Source organism: Quercus suber, unplaced genomic scaffold (genome assembly GCF_002906115.3).
Source record: "Quercus suber isolate HL8 unplaced genomic scaffold, Cork oak 2.0 scaffold_176, whole genome shotgun sequence".
Lineage (NCBI taxonomy): Eukaryota > Viridiplantae > Streptophyta > Magnoliopsida > Fagales > Fagaceae > Quercus > Quercus suber.
The window spans coordinates 927,487-951,735 of NW_027069636.1; the positions used below are offsets into that span (position 1 = coordinate 927,487).

The window sequence follows — 24,249 nt, forward strand, 5'->3', positions numbered from 1 at the left end:
ATACTTCGATTAATGTGAGGGCTATCATTTGATTTCCTACAGATTTTGTCCAGCATAAAAAAAAAAAAAAAATACAATGAGGCTTTTAATGTATTCCATTTGCATAACTATAACTTTTGATTTTGAGCAATACTAGAACTACATAATTTTGCACAACTTTAACTGCAACTTATCATGTGACAAGTTATGATTAAAATTGTATAAAATTATACAGTCTTAACATTTTCTATACCGGCATTTTATAATGGTACTACTCTTAAAAAAAGGAACATAAATACATAGTAAGATGAAGCAAATGATTTCAGGTAATAAAATTAAAAAAAAAAAACAATTTTTGAAATTGGGAAAAAAAAAATCATTCTTTCTTAAGTATAAGTAAGGTCATCAAAATAAAATCCTACAAAAAAGAACGGATAAGGTTTTTAAAAAAAATCACTATTCAACCTTTCTTGTCATGAAAGAAGATGCGTCACACAAACTACTAGTTACAGAAGAATAAAGATGTGATCGAGAATGGCAATCATTTATGGGATTCAATAAAAAGTAAAAAGTAGCAATCATTTGTGGAGCCCTAAATGTGCTTTTACCACCAGAATGGATTAAACCATTATTATTAATTTTGTTTTTTTCAGGGGTTTGTGGATGGAGTTGGGATGAAGGGTATATAGGGCGGTGATAGGTTGCTTTCCGCCCCACTAGCTTGGCAGAAAATAAGAGGCCAATCTCTCCTAGGAGTAAGACGTGGACCAGTGGCTGTCTCGTCTCGCGACAAGCAGTCACTGTCTCAAGCTTTGCTCACATGGGTCCTTCTACTTTTGCAGACAATAATTCCGTTTCCATGCGTCAAATCAAATCATCATACTACTTCTATCTACGACATACGTCCACCTGCTTCTTTCTTCGGATTAGGTTTTTTTTTTATTTAATTTATTTTTTTAAAATATTTTTTTAAGTCTCATTTAAAAAAAATACAAATCTTGTTTTGTTAACTTGCAATGTAGTTTTGTTAACTTACGCGATGGTCATTCTGTAAGTATAAATGCTTATGAGGTGTAGGAGTAATAGTCAGAGTTTAAGTTTTCAATGAGGAGTTTTCTACACATAAACATTTAGATTATGTTAGAGTATAATTTCTATCTTATATATAAAAAATAAAAATAAAAACTTTTGTAAATAAATTTTCAATAAAAAATTAATCAAAATGTATACAATATTTGTAATAACCAAACAAAATTATCTGTCTTATTTATCCCCCATCAAAAAAAGAAAAAAGAAAAAGAAAATCGATAATTGAAGGAGATAGATTCGAATATGAATAACATATTCGTTGAAAAGATTAAAAAAAATGTGCTAAATAATTGAGTTACAAGAATTTTGACACAATTAGTATTTAATATGCCATTACTTTAAATCTTTTTCGTTAATTTGTTATAACTCTTAAATTATACTATTTAAAATATAATTTTCTCTTTATTTTTAAAGAGAACCAGTGGACTAATTCACATTTGGGAGGGCCAAGCTCCCATTTTTATAAGTTAAATCTTTAATTTTTTTTTTAATATTTATATGTCATAAAAGTATTTTAAAAATTTTATTAAGTAGTTATGCTCTCGTGTCCAACTCATGTCCAAGACAACTTGTAGAAATGGAAGATTAGATAACCTACAGGTATGATATCAGCCCAAACTTCTTCGATACTTAAATCAACACTTAAGGTCCATTTGATTGGATGATGGAAAATTGAGTGGATAGAAAATGGTTGGGATGTTGATATAAAATATTTTAGTTTTGTCTCGTCTGTGTTTGGTTGGGACATGGAAAAGTAGAGAAGTGGAAAACTCTTTTGTTTAGTTGGGAGGGGGGGAAGAGGATAAAAAATCATGTTTGTATAAATTTTCTCTCGTGTCCATATTACATTAAAAAAAAAATCAATAGTTTAGAAGAAAAAAAAAGTTAAAAAACAAATCTAATCGTTTAACCTTGAAAAAGAAAGAGGGGGGGGGGGGGGTGGAGAGAAACCATCATGAAAGCGGGAGAGGGAGTATAGGTAATTTCACATATTAAGCTCATTTTCTCCCATTTTTTCTCCCCAATTTGGGGTGAAAAACACCAAAATACTCTCTTCATGAAAAGTAAGCATGGGAAGAAAACAATTCTCTCCCCAAAATCACTAGTTTAACTAAACACACACTCTCACCATTTTCTCTCCCTCTAGTTTTCACTCCAACTAATAGACTCTTATCTCATATATATATATATATATATGTATGTATGTATATTTTGTGGTAAAGAAGTAATTTAGAGTTTTTTCCCCCTCTATTACCTGGTTTTAGAGTTGGTAGCTTATATTGACTTGCTTGATTTCCTGTCTTTTTTATCATTACATGTTTAAGGTTTGAGCATGTACTTATTGTGCATTCACGAGATTTTAGGACGCATACTTCGAGGTGGTTTAGAGTTAGAGCTTATGGTTATTACCTTGTAAATTTAGCTGTCATGTTTCAAGAAATGTGCTTAATTGATAAAGATGGATACTTACTAGGTGCTCCTAGAACACAATGACGGCATCATTATGCTTCGAGAGCCTTTAATAATTGCTTGATAAGAAAAATCTTATATCAATTGTCCAACCTTTTAGTTCATCTTTGTTGGGTGATGTTGTCTGTCTTCTATGACGTAGCAGATTAGGTCTCTAGGAGAAGGAGCTCATCCTATCACTTTTGATTCCATTGTTTGTGTAGAAAAAAGAAGTTGGATAGTGCTAGAATAAGATTTTTTGACTAAATGCTTGACGAATTGTAGTGCGTTTGGCTATTGATTATAAGCTGTATTATTACTTATTTTTCATATTATTTACAGGTGAGTCACTTACTTATTTTATTTAATTTTTACTTTTATCTATAGTACTATTAGCAAAAAACTAGATAAAATATTTTCAAACAAACACGTATAAAAATAAGCTATTGCTTCTTATGATTATCAAGCATAAAAAGCTGATTATTTTGGCCTTTTGAACTTTTTATTTATTTATTTTGGAGAGCTCTTTTGAACTTATTTTGATGGGCTGCATAAAATTTTTCCCCTTTTTCACCGCAATATCTTTAGCAAATAAGCAATCAACAAAGCACATGGAATTGCATTGCGTTTGGCATTGGATTAAAAAGCCAGTTTTTTTACTATTTACCTTATATTTGCTACTATTCATGAGATTTATTATACTTTTTGGTACTATTCATTGATCTCACTGTACTATTTTAGTTACTTTTAACTTTATCTACAATATTTTCAGTAAAAAAATTTCAGTTTCAGTTAAATATGCTATTTTCAAACGTACAATAAGTATATGTTCAATTAATTTTTTGTTGAAAAAACAAGAAAATGTATCTTAATAATGAGGTTTTTTTTCTAAAAATAAAAATAAATAACAAGGTTTAAAAAAATTATATATATAAAGCAATAAACTAAAATTTTAGTAAAAAAATGTTAATTTTAAGCCAATATTAATATTTTGATTTCTTTTAGTTGTAGAAAATCGAGAAAACGAGTATTATCTATTAGTCTATTACTTATAATTTATAAAAATAAAGTTTTAAAATCCATGTAAAAAAATAAAAAAAGTATGGGCCCAAGTCGAGACAAAACGTCCACCCCAATCAAACCACGTTAAATTCGCTGACACGTAAAGTGCTTTGGGGACCACCTACGTGGCGCGTCTTCGCAGCGCAATCATACTCTTTTGTTTTCTACTAACTCATAATTAAGAGATTTTTTTTTTTTTAAATCTAATAATGCCATGATATCAAAACTCAAGAAATAAGATATATATGTGCAAAAAAAACTACGAACTAACATGCTTTTCATTCTAAAAAAAATTAATATTTTTTTAATTGTTAGTGGATTAGTTATTTTTTTACTAACATATCTCACACTTATTAATTTTTTATATTGTTAATATAGTATGATTTGATATCAAATACCTTCTTATATTTTTTTTAGGAAAATATACATTCTTTTTTTTTTTTTGTTGAGAAATAAACACAAAAGAAGGAAATAGATTATATCACAAAGGTAAAATATATCTTATTGTTAGTTGTTCAAATTTGAGATCAACACTAAAATTACTTTTTTACTTATTGATAATAAGAAAAAAATCTTGTATGAGATATGCTTATGAAACCATGTTTCACATGAGACCCATATGTTAGTGAGACATAGGTCTAATAAGTTCATCTCAAGAAATATTTTCTTCAATAATAGCTAGTAAGAGCACTAGCAATAGTGGTGCTAAAAAGCTATTTTAGCACCACTACATATAAAAAAGAGTGTTGCAATAGTGGAGTTAAAGGTAAAATTTTTACCTACATTGCTACAGTGTACGGCTATATATGGCTGTGCACTGTAGCTAAGAGCTAAAAAAAAAAAAATCATTTTTTTATTCTCCATCTGCTTAAAATAATACTTGTTTGTTTGTTTTTGTTTTTTGTTTTTTTTTTTTTCTATTCTTTTATTCTCCAACCATGCAAGTCTCTGAGGATAAAACACTAAACTCCCTTAAACTCACTCTTAACTCCCTCAAACTCTCACATCTCTGTCTCAACGCCGCTGGCCCGACTTGATCCTCAATGTCACCGGCCCATTGAAGCTCGACGTCATCGACCCACCAGCTGACCCACTTCATCGAATTCCCAAGCCCTAAGTCGTTGATCCACGCCTCAGACCCACGCCTTCAATTCACCGCTGATCCATGCCTCCGACCCATCTCAACCTTCTCTAATGCTCTCAACTCTCTCAAACTCTCACCTCTGATCTCTCACCTTTCTATCTTGCCGCTGCCGCTGATCCACGCCTTCACCCCAACTCGCCTTTAGGTGAGTTGTCTCTGTCTTCTTTATCTACATGCTTGAGATTTTTGAGTTGGGTAATTGGAATGATAAATTTACAATATATTGTTGAATCTAATGATAAATCGTTGAGGATTAGAATGTATTGGGAAATTTTTGTTTGTAGGAATTTATGTTTTTGTTTTTAAATGTTAGTTTGGGAATTTTCTGTGTGTAGGAAAGGTTATAATTTTTTTAATTTTAATTTTAATTTTGGTGGAAGAGTCGGTGGTGGTAGCGGTAGTGGCAACGGTAGCGGTTGCGGTGGTTGCGATTGTTATTTATTGTAATGGATATATTATTTTATTGTAGTAGATACATTATTTTATTATGTTGAAAGATAAAATAAATCTACTGCTGCTGGATATTTTGTAAAATGAGTAGGTAAAATAGATAAATTAACTTTTTGTGATGTCAAATAACTAAATTTTTAGCTTTACTGTTGCGGATGCTCTAATAACTTGACGCTTTAAGGCCTGTTTGGTATTGTTGTTTAAATAATCGTTTTCGTTGTTTAAATAACAGTACATGTATATTTACAACACTTTTTTATTCACACGTATTTTAATAACATTTAAAAAACTTTACTAAAAGCGTCTTACCAAATAGGCTTTAAAATTTGATGCAAACGAAAAAAATGCAGTAAGATAACATTTCTCATAAATTAATTAAATTTTTTAAAATTACACCTTTAATATTCAGGTAACACTAGTCCACACTATGCCATTACCATTCCATCTCTCTCTCTCTCTCTCTCACTCTCACTCTCTCGTTCAGTTCTGGCTCACATTTCTGAAGAACAACATAGTGCGCATTGCGCACTCCCCTCCCTCTTCTCTCGTCTTCATTCTAATTCTCCCTAGCTATTTCCTCAGAGAATCCTAAACCCTAGATCTCAACCTCAACCTCAAAACTTTCCTTTTTTTCTGTGAGCTCGAGTGGCTATGGCGGCTCAGTCGGCTCGGCTACTGGTGTATTTCTTGATGGCGGCGTGGCTCGCGGTCGAGAACGAGTATATTGCTCTGGCTTCGACGACGCTGTCGTTGAGGCTAATTCACCGCTTCTCAGACGAAGCAGCGAAGGCGCTCAACTTTTCGCCGTTGGAGACAAACGGCAGTGCCGGAGTGTCGTCGTGGAGGAACGAGAGCAAAGACTATTACCGAGTCCTGTTAAGCAACGACTTCCATAGACAGAAGATGAAGCTCGGTGCTCACTACCAACTCCTCTTCCCTTCTCAAGGCAGCAATACGGTGTCGTTCGGAAACGACTTCGGATGGTTCGCTTTTGTATACCTTTCCCTTTCTATGCGTTACTTTAGTTTCAAAATATATGATATCTTTGTGTGTTTTGTTAGGTTACATTACGCTTGGATTGACATTGGAACACCAAATGTGTCATTTCTGGTAGCATTGGATACAGGGAGTGATTTGCTTTGGGTTCCATGCGATTGCATTCAGTGTGCTCCCTTAACTGGCGCTTACTATAGCTCTCTGGTACGCTTTACTTTGATCAATAATTTTGGATCTCTCTGTGCTTTTACATCATTTAATATATATACGTTAGGATTGAAATGTATGGGAAAATATTTGAATTGGAGAAAATTTCGATGAAGTGAAACAGTATAGAAAATTTCGATAATTCAATAGTTACAATAGGAGAGAGGGGATTTGAGGCCTTAGATGTTTCTGTTGGAAAAAACACTAGGAGGTGCACAAAGTTTAAGCTGATAGAAAATCGTGAGTTATGTGTCTTCTTGTTCACTAATGATTCTTGTTAAACTCATGTTTCAAACTGATTGTTTCATTTGTTTTTATCATCAACCTGTTTTAAAAATCTTTAGAATTGCGTTGATGCTATATGTGAATGGAAGGCAGAAAGGAGACAAGGTTCGAACTTAGACCACATGCTATGATATCATGATAAATTACCACTAAACCCAAAAGCTTAAGCTGTTAAGAAATGGTTAATTTAATAATTATAACACAATTAAATCTTCTATCTAACACTTAAAAATTAAGGATTCTTACCAAAAGTCTTGTAGCTTAATTGGCACTTCCTGGTGTTTCTAATGGAGACATCCAAGGTTCAAATTCCCCACCCCCACCTAACAGTGTAACAAGGAAAATTAAAGATTCTTGCTAAATTAATGTTTAACACTGATTATTTTTAAAAAGTTTTTTTTTGTTTTTTTTTTTAATTTTTTTTTTCCGTTTTATCATCAACCTGTTTAAAAATAATTTGAATTGTTGATTCTACATGTTGAGAATTCATAGAAAAGGGAATTACATGTTGGTTGGCTGCTTTGCGGAACCAATCATTTTTATCTTTTCTTGATTTCTTAGATTCTTGTAATTTTTTTTCTTGATTGTTTGAACACTCCGTGTACTAGGGTGTTCCCCTTTTTTGACATCAATAAACTTATTACTTATCAAAAAACAAAAATTATATTTTAACTGTCAATGTCAAAACATTCATTCTGTCTTTGTCAGCTAAAAGGGCATAAGCTCTAGTTTGTTCCTTGGTATTGTTTTCGAACTTAAGAACCCATTACTGATTTTTCCATCTTGAGAATGAATATCAGCTCAAGTGGGTTGGTATCATCTCAATTAATTTGGATGAGTTAAATGCAACTGAAATGTACAGAGAAAATATGAAATGAATGCAAATAAATCAATTAAAGTAGAAATTTAACTCTCTTGCATTAATTGAGAAGTTATACAAAAGATTCTGGGCATGAAGCTTCTAACTCTCTCAAGAGCAAGGATCTGCAACTAAACACTAAAGGAAATGACAATTGTAAGTCTATAAGTGTTGGTGATGCTTCTTCTCTAAAGCTCTCCTTATATACGCTTCAATCCTGCCAATTATTGATACTTCAGGAGAAATATGTCTCTTTTAGTCTTTGTCACCCATGATTTTGGGATTAGTTATTTTTAGTTGCCTTTGATTTTGTGTCACTCTTTTCTATATTATTTCTCGAGACCTCATTTGTCAATCATGGATCACTCCTTAGTTCTCAACCATTCCTTATTTCTTAAGATTGTATTTTGGGATGGTTATTTATTCATGTATAATTTGTTTATCCTATGACATTATCCACGTGTCGATGTATATTATTTCTTGAGGCCTCAAATTTTGTTCACGAATCATTTCTTAGTTCTCAAGATAGTTACTTGACACGGCTTGCTAAATTCCTTAGGCAGTTTACTATCTGTATGGCCTTTTAAATATTAAATCCTTATGTTACATTTGGCCAATTGATCTTCTGTTAAGAGACCGTACATGACTACACGTGGTGATAATAATGATTCTCTTCATGCTATAACTGTCACTTGGACACATTTTTCCCCCTTTTAGTAAGCCAATTTCAAATTCAGGGTAAACATTTTTACTTCATGGATAAGCCCCTCATCTATTCCTAATGCATGTGATTATACTTTTGCATAATTCTTGAATAATCTATGCCTTTTGAAATACCATCTTCTTAGGTAACGTTTTGGAACTCTGCTGGCAGAACGTATTTCAGCATAATGCGTTATCATAGAATGCATTTTGAGAAGTGTATTATGGCAGAATGCATTATTATTACTATTATTATTATTTTTTTTAAATTGCATTTTGTATTATGCTGAAACTTATACTGAAAAGTAATTATTTTGAATGTAATTGCATTTGGTTATGAATTTTTGCATAATGCATTTTTTGCCAATAACTGGTGATGGGTTCCCATTTTTTTTTTAAAAATATTTAATTTGTCATGCATAGCCTATTCCAAATATCTGTAAAAAGCAATATACTTGCACAAACAAATTTCTACAATTTCCAATAACAAGCTAATTACTACAACAACAAAACCTTAGTCCAAATTTTTTGGGGTTCTATGGATCCTCAACAAGATAAGTTAGGATTGGTCACATGCATTTTTTTTTTTTTTTTTGGTTCATTCTATCCTATCCAAAGTTTACTTCCTTAATAACAAGCTAATTGCATTTTTTTTCCCCCGTGTTTGGGGTTTTACGAGTTGTATTTCTATTTCTGATTTCTTACACTATTAGATTAAGTTTTTGAAATTGTTGTATTTTTTCCTGATCAAAATGTTCACCATCGCGAACATGATGCTCAGTATTTTTGAATAAAAGTATTATTACCTATCAAAAAAAATAACAAGCCAATTACATTAATTTATTAATAATTAGATAATTTTGTACAAAATAAAATATCTAATAAAAGCAATATACTTTTTTTTTTGATAGGTTAGCCAAGTTCTACAAGCTAATTACATTAGGAAATGTGCATGTGGGGTCAAGTAACTTTAACGAAATAGGAGAGTGAGAATCCCCGTTTTTGTGGATTCTCATTTTAGCTTCAGAAAATGAGAAATGAAGAATGCATTATAAGGAAAATACATTCTTGTGTCCAAAAAAAAAAGCGACCAAACATTCCCAATAAATGCAAAATGTATTCTCATTCTTAGAAATCTGCAAAATACATTTTAAGTAGAGAAGTATGGACACCAAAAGATTACGAAGTTAAGAAAACATGTAGACAAATGAAGATGTATGGGTATACATGTTTCAGCGAAGTTTTGCAGGCTTTGCTAAGGCTTGGTAACAGGTTTAGCACTTATTTCCGATGATTGATTGGCAGGTGCTCCCTTGTATATGGGGCATCTATTATGCAGGATATAGATCTGAATGAGTACAATCCATCTGATTCAAGCTCTAGCAAGCATTTATCTTGCAGCCATCAGTTATGTGAATCAGGTCCAAACTGCAAAAGTCCTAAGCAGCAATGCCCTTACAATATAAATTACTACACGGAAAGCACATCAAGTTCTGGATTGCTAGTTGAGGACATGTTAAATCTTGCATCAGGCAGTGATAACACATCAAACACTTCTGTTCAGGCTCCAGTCATTATAGGGTGTGCTTCATTATCATTTCCTGCCACTTAAATTTTAACCTTTTTATCTGTTGAACATTACCAAGAGTTTTCAGGGATGGCCTAATTAAGAGCTATACCTGTTATGTATATTTCTGAATGCAGATGTGGTATGAAACAAAGTGGTGGTTATTTGGATGGTGTGGCTCCTGATGGTCTCTTGGGTCTGGGACTTGGAGAGATTTCAGTTCCAAGTTTTCTTGCTAAAGCAGGATTGGTTCGGAACTCTTTCTCAATGTGCTTTAATGAGGATGGTTCGGGGAGAATTTTTTTTGGGGACTTGGGACTGGCCACACAACAGTCTACTCCATTCCTGCCTTTAAATGGAACATAGTACATACCCTTTTATATACTTTTAAACAGTTTGCCTTTGTTTCCTATCTCAGTCAATCTGTCTTCTTAAGTCTTTATACACATTCTGAATTCTTCATTGTGATAATTACGAACAATGCATGTTTTGATTCAGTAAAACCTATATTGTTGGGGTGGAGTCTTGTTGTATTGGAAACTCTTGTCCTAAGCTGACGAGCTTCAGAGCATTGATTGATAGTGGGACATCATTTACATTTCTTCCAGATGAAGTATATGAAAAAATTGTAAAGGAGGTAATTTCTTTTGCATTTCAACAATGTAATGTTTATTCCTATTTCATTGTTAATGCCTAATGTGACTTTCTTTATAATAGTTTGACAGACATGTCAATGCTACAAGGTCTAGCTTTGAAGGATATCCTTGGAAGTATTGCTATAAATCCAGGTGAACTTGCATGACATGAAGAGTTTGAGAGCTACCCTCCTCTCTCTTCCTTGTATGTTTATGTGTATGCAGGCATGTATGTGTTGTGCTGACATTCAGGTGGTTTTTCATGAAACAGTTCGCAAGAATTGCCCAAGGTTCCCTCTGTGACACTCATGTTCCCATTGAACAATAGCTTTGTGGTCCATAATCCTGTTTTTATAATCAATAGCAATCAGGTGGGTACAAATTAACTTCTGAAGATTTTCAACTGAGTATGATGTTTCACTTCTTCCCAACCCGGATTTCCATTTTAAGGAATAACTGAGTTATAGGGCTAAAGTGATTGGAAGTTGTTAGAACTTTGACTGTAGCAAACTTTGGTTTTAATCTTTAGGTAATTTTCAGAATTGCATTTAAACTTAGCATAAGGGAACCAAAAAAAAAAAAAAAAAAAAAAATCAAAAGTATGACTTCTTTGAATAGCTTTAGAAGTAAGAATTGCATTTAAACTTAGCATAAGGGAACCAAAAAAAAAAAAAAAAAAAAAAATCAAAAGTATGACTTCTTTGAATAGCTTTAGAAGTAAATTGTTCATAACCTAAGAAACTTAACAAGGATAGATTAAGAGATGATATTGAAGCTCTGGTGCTCTTCAGTATGAAATATTTTCATTCCAATCTTGGGGCAAAGATTGACATTTATATTATCTTACTAGCGTAACCATGCCACAATTTCAAGCGATCTGGAGAAACAAATTTAATACTAAGCTGCGCTGAGCACCTGTCTTGAGGGCTATGTCCTTAACTCAAGGTGAACCCCATAACTGTTTTATGATTTATTTGTATTTTGAAGAAGAATAATTATATCATAGGTGTATAACTACAAAGTTATATTATGTGGTTTTTTTTGGCTTACAACAAGTGTGGGGAGGGGGATTCAAACTCAGCTTCTCCCCATGGAGGAGACTGGACAGTGCAGCTGAGCACAATGGTCTTGGCTTATTTTATTCATGATGTACTTGTTAAATTGACTTGTGGATAATCATACTAAAAGTTGCCTAGTAATATTATCTGTCAATCTAATACTTAAATCATGGTGTAGTTATTAAATTGGGTGGCAAGTTAAACATAATGTCATTAATTGGGGGAAATACTTACAATGACTAACTCTATTTTTTTTTGAGCTGCATTTGTTCAATTCTTAGTAATTAATGTAATGAATCATACTGCATTGTTGGCTTGAATTAAGACTATGATTTATATGTGCACTGACTTTTAGGGAGCATGTTGGACTACATGATGAATATATTTAAATTGCTCATTATATCTTCATGCAGTAGAAGCTTATAAGGCAGGAATCATATCAGTAGGGATTGGTGGTACAGGTTCTAAAATTGTGCCTTTGTGGTGCAGGGAGTTGATGGTTTTTGTTTAGCCATACAGCCAACTGGTGAAGATATTGGAACAATTGGACGTGAGTATGCAACATTTTTTGGTTGCAAAATGTGTACTTTAATCTATTCTATAACAAACCTCCACTCCTCTATAAAAATCCTCCTCTTCTTTTCATTAAAAAGATTTAAAAAAAAAAAAAAATCTAATGCAGAGAACTATATGACCGGATACCGGATGGTGTTTGATAGGGAAAATTTGAAGTTGGCATGGTCCCGCTCAAATTGTGAGTTTCCTTCTCTTTTAATCTATATCAAAGACCTATTCTGATATTCACAAGTGCATCGTGGCTTGTTAGTGGATGCCCTTATGCAATGTTTGAAACAGGTCATTCCACTTGGAATTGGGATGCCAACACCAATTTGTTTGCCTTGTCATAAATATTTATTTGTATGATAGCTTTTGGAGATATGCCAAAGTGGTTAAAGTTGATTCAACATGCTGAAATGCTATTCAAGTAGGAAATGAAACCATGACTCTACTTGTATTGTTTCTTCTCTGTTGATGTAGGTCAAGATCTTGGTGATAGTAAGACAATGTCCCTAACTTCCCCTCCAGATGGCACACCATCTAATCCATTGCCGACAATGCAGCAGAGCACCCCCGGCGGGCGTGCAGTTTCTCCTGCTGTTGCTGGAAGAGCTCCCGCCAAGCCATCAGCTGCCTCAACACAGCTCATCTCATCCAGGTTCTGTTTATTAAGATTGCTGCCGGAGCTGCTTCTACTGTTAAATATTATTTCAGCCTTTAAAGCAAATACTGGCATCCTCTAAATAGATCTTCAATGATTTAGGTAGTCTTACATGTAAATCCTGTGTTCGTCTTCTTCATCCTCTAGTTTAAAATTTTTTTTTTCTTTCTTCCCAAATATATAAATATGTAGCTGTCATCCAATGCCACCAGTTTTTATCTTTTGGGTCATTGGGTTAGTTGGGCCTTGTAGGAACATGTATTGTATTTTTTAGGTTTTACTAATACATATCCTTTGGTTTTATCCGCTCATCTGCAATGCATTATAAGCAATTGGAATCTTGTGTAGGGTTCTTGACTTATCGGTTGAAGTATTTTCTTTCAGTAAAGAACTGCTTGTGAAGATGAAAAAGAAAATTATGTCTATGTCGGCAAATCTTAGGAAAAAAACCAGAATAATTAATTGAGGTTGGTTGCTCCTGCAGTCCTGCTATTGTCGACAATGCATTGAATATGATATTGGTTTGGCTGGCTCTTTTGGGAAAAATCTAAAGAGATTGATATCAAATGGAATTCTTATCTAATACTGTTGTTTTTAAGTTTTTGTTTTTCCATCACTGTCTCTGACCTCAACATATTAGGTTTTCAAGGTTTTGTTATTTTAAGTAAAAGAATTCGAATGACAACTGGGTTCCTGGAATCTGTTGAAAGTTGAAATTGTGGTCTACTAAAAGATAAAAAACCTTACATTGTTTTAATCTTGTATTCCTATCATCCAAGTGCAATTTTATGAATTCTATAAAAAAAGGTGCAATTTTACGAGTATGGTAATAATTCTTTGATGTTGTCGAACTGCCAAATGACCAACTTGTGTAATAGTTTTATGAATTAGCCGGATGATATATATATGTTTGGCTGAATAAAAAAATGGGGTCTTTGGTGTGAACTTATTGATTCTACTTTTTGTGATAACAATGAGGAATATCACACGTACCCTGCCCATAATATTTTGACCACCAACTCAATATATTATTGCTAATATTTTGATGAGCTGCTTGTTCTATTATTCTATATATTCCTCGGGGATGGTGGAGCACCAGTGTATTTTTCTTCTTTCTTTCCTCTCTCTTTCTATTTTTGCTCTCTATTTCCGTGTCTTCTGTTTGTATTGACCCAGCCAAAACTTTGTTTGAGAAAAAAAATTCCCTCGCTCCTTTGCTACGTATGCTGCTATGCCCAGTGTTCTTTGATGTTGTCGAACTGCCAAGTGACCAACTTGTGTAATAGCTTTATGAATTAGCCGGATGATATATATATATTTGGCTGAATAAAAAAAAAAGGAGTCTTTGGTGTGAACTTATCGATTCTACCTAATGTGATAACAATGAAGAATATTACATGTACCATGCTTATAATATTTTGACCACCAACTCAATATATAATTGCTAATATTTTGATGAGCTGCTTGTTCTATTATTCTATATATTCCTCGGGGATGGTGGAGCACCAGTGTATTTTTCTTCTTTCTTTCTTCTCTCTTTCTATTTCTGCTCTCTATTTCCGTGTCTTCTGTTTGTATTGACCCAGCCAAAACTTTGTTTGAGAAAAAAAATTCCCTCGCTCCTTTGCTACATATGCTGCTATGCCCAGAGTTCTAAGAGTGTATGGTACACACTTAAAAATATGTATTTATTTGTTTGAAAACAAATATAAAAATATGTATGAGTAAAAAAAATGTAAAAAAATGTGTAATATTATCTAAAAATATGTTTTTTTTTTTATTTTTTTTTATTTTTTAAATGATGTACCAAACATCCCCTAATCTTCTAGACCCAAGTTGCCAGTTGCCACCAGTTATTGATAACTTCAAAATCAAATTAAAAATGGTACTACTTTTATTTATTATATTTTTTATGCTTTTAGCCAAGGCAGTTTGCCACGTGCTTTTGGAATTGAGATATCCATTTCTTCTAGTTTAAAAAAATAAAAGAAAGAAAGAATGCCAGAGTCCTTTGTTTTCTTTTTCTCCCCTTTGGTTAATCAAGTTGACATAGTTGCATGGAAATGTAACGGTGGTGGAACCTGAATTTTTCCAGAGGTCGATTTTCTTCTGTAGTGTTTGTGATTTTGTATAGTCACTAAAGAAAGAAGAAAAAATTTAAGTAAAACGGTTGGTTTTTTCTTTTTGGTTTCAAGTAGAGAGGAAGAGTGAGATATTGCACTCTGCAATTACCACACGGACATGTAAAAGTTAATAGGGTCAAAAAAATATAAAGGTAAAAAAAGTTACAAAGTCTTAAAAACACATAGTTGTGGTAATTGTATGATACAATAGCCTAGCTTTGAATCTAGGTTCTTTATGAGAAGACTGGATAGCACTACTGAAATACTAGCAAGGTAAAAAATTGTTATAGGATATTCTCCAAGGGACATCAAAACATTGTTATGATATAATATAGTTAGACTTTTATAGGTTTACTTTGTATTAGCAATGTAATTATACATTACACATGTATAATATTGTACATATTTTGTACGTCTACAATGTAAGTTTATATTGTATTAAGAATATTCCGTAATATATGTCCTACAGATTTTCCTAAACGACCTAAACTTCAGTAGCTTTTCTAGACTTAGCTTTTTTTCCTTTCTATATCTTTCTTTATGTTCGTTATAGGCCAAGCCCATAATTAATGTTTGTAAGCAGTGTAGAGCATGTTATGTAAGCTCAATTAATTAATAGACAAAATAGACGATGTTATTGTCACGAAGTTTCCTACCACCCTTTGAATGGTGATTACCACTCCATTTTGGCCTAATCTCTAGTGTGCTTTTCCTATCAATGACAACTTCTTGCTCAACTCAAAGTCAGCGAGGGAATCACTTGCATTGCCAGCATCTTTGTTCTTCAGATAGTTGAAGAAGCCATTCACGACTCCCTTAATTGCATATATTCTCTGTTAAGGAAAATGTGTTTTGCAAGTGTTTAAGGTGGGTCTTGTCCCCCCAAACTTTTAGTGGAAATGGGGAAGAGGATTCGAATCCATGTTCTCCTTCATGGAAAAAAAAAAAAAAAATGAACAATGACACTCATTTTTAATTTGTTCGAATGAAGAAAGATGCTTATATTAATCATCTTCATCACTTACTGAGTCAGATAACGAGTCTTATAATTGTAACATTATTCAGGGGCTACTCTTCTAGCTGCGCAAATGTCTAACACCTTTAGTCAAGTAAATGTTAATTCTTTTCTTAAGATCTCATTGAAGCCACAAACAATCCCTTGCATCTTGCAAACTATGAAATTCAATCCATTGTTGAAAGTGGGACTCACTTATATGTCCTCTGAAGTCCCAAGACGAGCAAACACGGCTGTCCAAGATTAAAGTAACAAACTGGGCCTACTGGAGCAACCCTTAGAAGCAAGAGCTTTACCTTGTCATATTTTGTTTTGTTTACTTATTAAAAGAAAAGTTATATGCAAACTCCTAAATTATGCATGCATCACATTCTCATCCTCTATCTCTATTCACTAAAACATCAGCCATGTCTAGTGCCTACTACACTTCTTTTTAATTTAATTTAATTCAATTTATTTTTAACTTAGTTATTTGCACATGTTTATATGACTTGATGTGTATGAGCTTTATGTATTAGAGTGTACTGATGACCTCCCTTATTAAATCATGAATCAAGACATATCAATTATCCTTGATCCATGCATAATCATTGCGCCTTATAGGTCAACATATATATATATATATATATATGTGGGGGACCCCCCCCCCCCCCCCCCGGGGGGGGGTGAAAGCCCAGCCATACGTAGTGGACCTAGAGCCCAATGTGAAGGTTATTGTATGACCGAAGAGGCTAAAATTATCGAGGGGTACTTCGCACGAAAGAAGGATACAGGGGGACAAAGAAACTCCGTCCGAAGAGAGCATCAGTGTTCCGAAGAGATCATTATCCTCGGATGTAAAGATTCTGGGTCATATAAATATCTGGGGGGTTCGAATGAGTTTACTAGCGACTTCAGCAGCGTAGATAAACTTTGGACACGCTTGGAGATAAGAGGAATGAAGAAATATCTAAAAGGAAAAGCCGCCACCACTGTATTAAATGCACTGCAACAACTTTTCTGGCCGCATTTATGTGGAGAAGTCCCCTGAACAGTACAACTTCAGCTACCGCCACTCACAAAAAGCTGAGGGAGATACATGACATGATATGCACTCAAGTAGGGAGCTGGATGAAGAACAAGTGGACGATGGGGATGATGGGGGAGGATGCTATATAAAGAAGAAGGGCTCCTAATAAAAAGGGGAGGAGGAAAAGGAGGGAGAGGGCTGACTGTAACCCTAAGAATCGTAACCTGTATTCAACTTATCATAAGTCTCTTCGGACTTGAATTTACTTAATCTTTACGTGTATTTTCATGCTGGTTTATACTTGTATGTTGTGATCAACCATTGTAAGCTCCATAGTTAACCTAACTCTATCATCAACACTCTACAAATTTATTGTTTTTTGGCTTCGGCCACAAATCCTAACCCTACAATATATATTTTATTTTTTAAAAAACTAAAATCAACACTTATAGGCCAACCATAGGTAAACAACAAATATTAATTTCTTGTAATACATCATTTAGAATAGTTAATTGTAACAACTAATTAGGCCAAACTACATATACCCTTATTTTTGGTTTCTCCTTCTCTAAATCTTGTATATTATTTTAATATGGTATTAAAGTCACTTGTTTGTAGCTTTCAATAGGGTTTATGTAATCCATGGCTAACAATCACTTGGCTCAATCACTAATGACCTTCTTTCGAGCTAGCATTGTCAACCATCATTTGGACTAGTCATCATCAATCACCGTCTCAATGTCTTCCATTATTTGCATAGATTCCAGTTTTAGGGGTCTGTTTTACCATTTGAGGCTCCTAAGTCACACTAATTGATGCATAACTCATTCTTTTTTGGTTCAATCTATGCAAAATCCACCAAATCATTGCTCACATGCATCATCATGACATCATCCTCAGGCCGCCAATGTAGTCGTCCTTTGATCATAGTAACCAATCTTTGTAATTGGTACAATAATTTTTTTAGGCCCTTGTAGCCATCTTCTAGTATTCATCTATTGTCGTTATCTACTACCATCATCAACATTTAGCACAATTCATTCTACATTGTGCCTGGTCCATTCTACATCCAATTCTGTGACTTGTGGTCATGATTTCCTTCAAGAGATTAAAGTCCCAAACTTAAGACTTCACCTTGAGTTTGAGGAAAAATGTTAGTATATGCACAGATATCAATTATCCTTGATCCATGCATAATCAGTGCCCCCTATAGGTCAACATATATATATATATATATATAAAACTAAAATCAACACTTATAGGCCAACCATAGGTAAACATCAAATATTAATTTCTTGTAATACATCATTTAGAATAGTCAAATGTAACAACTAATTAGGCCAAACTACATAAACCCTTATTTCTAGTTTCTCCTTCTCTAAATCTTGTATATTATTTTAATATGGTATTAAAGTCACTTGTTTGTGGCTTTCAATAGGGTTTATGTAATCCATGGCTAACAATCACTTGGCTCAATCACTAATGACCTTCCTTCGAGCTAGCATTGTCAATCATCATTTGGACTAGTCATCATTAGTCACCGTCTCAATGTCTTCCATTATTTGCATAGATTCTAGTTTTAGGGGTCTGTTTTCCCATTTGAGGCTCCTAAGTCATACTAATTGATGCATAACTCATTCTTTTTTGGTTCAATCTATGCAAAATCCACCAAATCATTGGTCACATGCATTATCATGACATCATCCTCAGGCCACCAATGTAGTCGTCCTTTGATCATAGCAACCAATCTTTGTAACTGGTACAATAATTTTTTTAGGCCCTTGTAGCCATCTTCTAGTATTCATCTATTGTCGTTATCTACTACCATCGCCAACATTTAGCACAATTCATTCTACATTGTGCCTGGGCCATTCTACATCCAATTTTGTGATTTGTGGTCATGATTTCCTTCAAGAGATTAAAGTCCCAAATTTGAGAATTCACCTTGAGTTTGAGGAAAAATGTTAGTATATGCACAAATTTTATATAAATTAATGTATATGCTCTCTATGCATATCTTATTAATCATGACCCATTATCATGCCCTAAAACAAGGCATAGCATTTATCTTTGATTCAAGCATAATCAGTGACCCTTATAAGTCAACCATTGTATGTGTGTAATATACCTTATATTGGGTACACCATTAGACCAAATCAATTAAAGTTTGCTCTTTTTTTCTCTCTAAATTTTTTATTTTCTTTCTTTCATTTTAATTGTTAAATATACATTATTATTAGCAACGCGATGTGTTATACCATGTTGTATATGCTAGAGTGAATGCGGAAGGGAAAGCATATAATAGGAACACTGAGAACACGAGGGTTGCGTGGTTTAGCTTTGTTGGCCTACATCCACGGAAGAATCCTTAAAGGCTACATCTTTATTGTATAAGAGTGTAGTACAACAACTTGTGTTATAATGAACCCTAACATGAGTATATATAGGCGACTAAACCATAGATTACTAGTACAAGTAGGATTGGGCTTGGGCCTATTATATTGGGCTAATATATGTCTAATATATATCTCTAACACCCTCCCTCAAACTCAAGGTGGAAGTTCGATGAAGGCTTGAGGTTGGATAAGTATGAGAAGATCACTTGAAGAATGCCTTTGAAGAAACCACGATAAAGAATATACCAATAGATCAATTTCAGAGCTTCAAATGAAGTAATGGAGTCCAAAATTGGAATCTATGTGAAAAATTGAGCAACATAGGCCCTATCGAAAAATTTTGACTTTGGTCAACAGTCAACGCAAAAGTCAAAGTCAACTATCCAGGGTCAAAGTCAACGGTCAGTGCTTCATGGGTCAGATCCGGGTGGTTCGGGTCAGGTCGGTCCTGTCAATGATCAGCTAGGTGACGTGGTGCTAACGAGGCGACACTGCTGACGTGGCTGATGACGTGGTGATGACCTGGCTTAGGGCTGACGTGGTAACGGCTTGAGTGGTGCTGACGTGGCAAGATGACGTCAGGATGACATCAGTAGCAGTTTTCGGCGAGTGTGGAGGGTGCAATAGTTTGTCGGCGCGTGCAGGAGATGCCAGAAACGCTGGCGACGTGTGTGGGCGCGTGTCTTTGTTTCGGCTGCTGGGCTTCTTGAGTTTTGTAGATCGGAGGATTACAAGGCCGACAGAGCGGCGCGTGTACCATAATCCAGTCTGAGTCCGAGAACTTCAGCGGCACGTGGGAGGAGCAACCGGAGGCTTTGTCAGCACGTGGAGGCACGTGCAGTGGCCGTTAGATTCCAGGTTCCTGGGTTTTGATAGCGATATGTCGTGGAGCACTTCTGTCTTGTTGGTTTCATCAGGCGAAGGATTGATTTGCACAAATCTGAGATTGATGTCACGGGTTTGCTTGAGTTTGTGGATCTTGGACACAGCATTGAGCCACGGTGGCTGCAAGATACCATGGAGTCTAAATCCAGCAGACAAACATGTGTGACTTCTGATGGTGATGTGCACATGAGAATCTTCTTAGCTTGCTAGAGATGTTTGCTTGATGCCAAGAACGAAGTTTGGCTCTGATATCATGTTAAATATACATTATTATTAACAACGCGATGTGTTATACCATGTTGTATATGCTAGAGTGAATGCGGAAGGGAAAGCATAGAATAGGAACGTCGAGAACACGAGGGTTGCGTGGTTCAGCCTTGTTGGCCTACATCCACGGAAGAATCTCTTAAGGGCTACATCTTTATTGTATAAGAGTGTAGTACAATAACCTGTGTTACAGTGAACCCTAACATGAGTATATATAGGCGACTAAACCATAGATTACAAGTACAAGCAGGATTGGGCTTGGACCTATTACATTGGGCTAATATATGTCTAATATATATCTCTAACATTAATAATTATGATGGAGATTTTTTGGGGGCTAGACACTATGATGGAGAAGCTGATCTTGGGCAACAATTAAATTAATTAATGTCACATTCTTGTTATACTATCATAATTTTCATCAAAAGATAGTATTCTAGTAGGCCCGATTCTTAATATATTTGTGAAGTGATATATATCATATTCTAGTCCAAGGTAAATGCACTTTTTTTTTTAATAGTGTAATTTACGCCACAAAATGATTCTTCTGATCATGTTCTCTCTCTCTCTTCTCCTTTCTTTTTTTTTTTTTTACTGAACTCTCTTCTCCTTTCCTTTTTAATCATGTTTAAATGCCCGAACATCCCAGTTACCACTATTGTGCAATTTATGCGCAGAGTGAACTACTATTGTATTTCCTCGGTTCACTGCAATCAATTAGAGTAATAGCACTGAGTCACTGACACATAGAGCAATAAATGGAATTGAGGCTAGTCATATACTTGTTATAATACTAATTTGGTTTGATGATAAAGAGCTATCATCAAGAATAGATGACATGAGATGAATCTCTTTAAAAAAAAAAGCAATAATTTATGATAGAGTAGCCTACTAAATTTTTAAAGAAGAAGAAGAAGAAGAAGAAGAAGAAGAAGGCCGTATTACAGCTTAGGTTCCTAGCGCTTTAGCTCCATAATGTTTTAAGTGCGCGCTATTGATCTCTAGAATTTAATAAATGTGTGTTTTTTATTTCTAAAGTTTTGAGTGAGTGTGATTAATTCGTTTTTCAAACTCTAAAGACCAATAACGTTCACCTAAAAAATGTGCGCTTTTTATTTCTAAAGTTTTAAATGAATGTTATTAGTTCATTTTTCAAACTCTAAGGACTAATAATGTTAATCACTCCAAACACCAATAGAGTTCGTTTTTCTCAAACTCTAAGCCTAAAGTGCTTAGTAAATAAACTTTATGCACGAATAATGTATTTTGGCCCAAAAAAAAATAGATATATATATATATATAACACAAAGAAAACCCAAAAATGCTAAGAGTCTAACTCAAATTTTTTTTCCTCTTCATCTAGTTGCAAGGAAAAAAAATATTCAGTAATGTAAAAAAAAACATTATTAGGCATAGGCATTTTGTTAGTTGATTATTTCATTACAAGTTGAAACAATGCTTAAACGTGAAATTCTCTTTTTTTTTTTTTTTTTTTGAGAAGAAACTTCTCAAATTTAGTAGTTTAAAGCTGTTTTTATAAGAGGGGAAAAAAACTTTAAAACAAAATTAGTAAATTACCGACCTGAAGCAAACTTTACTAAAAATCTTCTAGCCCTTCAAGCTTTTTGAGCAAAGCAATATATAGACAGGGCTTTTTACTCATCAGAAGCTACTTGTCCCAAAGTCATATTTGAGGGACAAACCAACGGTGTCTTGGTCTAGTGGTGCCAGGGGCTAGACTTGGTAGGGAGAACTACGGTTCGATCCCCCGCAAGCCCGTTGGGAGGAGTTTAAAACCTTAACCCCGGGACCCGCTCCGAAACCGGATTAGTCGGCCCAGTGGGTTCGGATACCGGTTGGGAAACCAAAAAAAAAAAAATATTTGAGGGACAAAGAAAAGGGGGACATGATCTTTCATTTAAATTATATGCGACCTCATGTCCAAACTCCAAAGGACGGAAAGATTAAAAGGAAAAAGGCATAATTTATGTCTTCTAGTGCTTTTGGACCTTGGAGCCTTGGATCTCCTTTGATTATTATTAGAGGGTACAACTTTTTTCTAAATGCAGAGTTGGTGGTGGCCAGTGACCAGAGGCCAAAAGACAATCATGCTCTGTTTTTTTGAACTCAATAATTGCTTACCTTCTCTCGTCTCCATTGTCTTCATTTATGGAACTATGGTACAGTCCAAAACCCTTCCTACTTGCCCCACTATAAAGAACTGCAATTATTTTATTTTATTTTATAAAGTTCCAAAACATTTAAAATAGTAATTCTTACTTATCTATGGCTGCGAAGGATAAGTACAACACGAACTGGACCACGTGTGCATGAATTTTAACGTGATCAAAGAATATAGAAAACCTTTTAGCATTACGTACGGTGTGCAAAGGATAAAAATGCGATCCTAATTATGGCAGATTTGGCAAAAATTTTCTACTGTATCATATAAGTTGAGTCTAAAAGTCGTGGTTGTGTTAAGTGACTACACAATATTGTAGAAATATTTTTAAATTTTTTAAAAATATATAATTTTTCTTTCCTATAATTTTTAAGTTGATAAATATCTTAATTTAATTACAATTTAAATTCTTCATTTGATCCATCTAATCCTTATTTAATTACTATACTACACGTAAAAGGAAACATTTATATATATAAAAAATAGCAACATGTATTATTAAAAAAAAAAAAAAACAACGCGTATTATAAAAAATATATAATTTTTCTTCTCTTATAATTTTTAAGTTGATAATTATTTTAATTTAATTATAATTCAAATTCTTTATCTGATACATCTAATCCTTATTTAATTACTATACTACACATAAAAGAAAACATTTATAATTTTTAAAATATATATAATTTTTCTTCTTTTATAATTTCTAAGTAGGTAAATATCTTAATTTAATTACAATTCAATTTCTTCATCTGATCCATCTAATTCTTATTTAATTACTATACAACATGTAAGAGAAAACATATATATATATATATATATATATATATATTAAAAAAAAAAGGTAGCAATGTGTATTAAAAAAAAAAAAAACCAGCAACTTGTGTAGAATAAAGTGTTCAAAATGATAAAGCATGATTAGATTATGGCATCATCTTTTTTTTTTTTTTTTGGAAAGCGATTATGGCATAATCTTAGCAATTATTTATTTATTTTTTGGTTTTTATTTTTTTGAAGACAAATAAGAGAGGATAATTAAAGGTTGCTTTCTTCCCTAAACATGACCATAGTAGTATTATACTTACGGGATGTATAGAGTCATAGCTAACCTAATCCCATCAGGATATCAATGAGCACGAGCTGGTGTTTCATCAATAATCCATAGACACTTTTCATTATGGAAGTTGAACTCAAAATCTAGTGCCCACCAAACATAGGGAGTAAACCTAGTGACCATTGAACCACGTCTTTTGATGGTAAAATGTTTTTACAATTGAGTGTTTATTTCAACTTTCTTAATTTGTGGGTTCCAGTTAGCTCAACTAGTGAAGACTCTGATGATTGTATAAGAGATTTGGGGTTCAATCTCCGCCTACACCAAAAAACTGATTGATGTCTTGGTCTGATGATAAAGAGTTATCATTAGGAGTGGACGCCATAAATTGAAACTCTCTCTCTCAAAAAAAAAAAAAAAAGATAAAAAAAAATTCCTTAATTCGAAGTAATTAACCACTTTACCATGCAAATGTAACTATTTCTAGTTTTGGTGGGTTGATATAATTAGGAATGATCACCGGATAGTCTAATAGCTAAGGTTTATATCAACCAATCCAATCATGTCGGGTTTTAAAAAATTCAAACTGTTATCATTTATTGACATGTGGATTGTTAACC

The 24,249-nt window shown here is 33.7% G+C and overlaps 1 protein-coding gene across 1 annotated transcript; it reads left to right on the forward strand.

Annotated features, from left to right (window-relative positions):
- Window positions 1-5,587: 5,587 nt before the first annotated feature.
- On the forward strand, window positions 5,588-13,012 carry LOC112023644 (aspartic proteinase-like protein 1). The gene is made up of 10 exons (XM_024056267.2): window positions 5,588-6,156; window positions 6,235-6,373; window positions 9,562-9,803; window positions 9,927-10,154; window positions 10,288-10,426; window positions 10,507-10,577; window positions 10,696-10,795; window positions 11,972-12,032; window positions 12,165-12,236; window positions 12,521-13,012. Exons 1-10 carry the CDS (start codon window positions 5,825-5,827, stop codon window positions 12,781-12,783), a joined length of 1,647 nt encoding a protein of 548 aa, XP_023912035.2. The 5' UTR covers window positions 5,588-5,824; the 3' UTR covers window positions 12,784-13,012.
- Window positions 13,013-24,249: the final 11,237 nt, after the last annotated feature.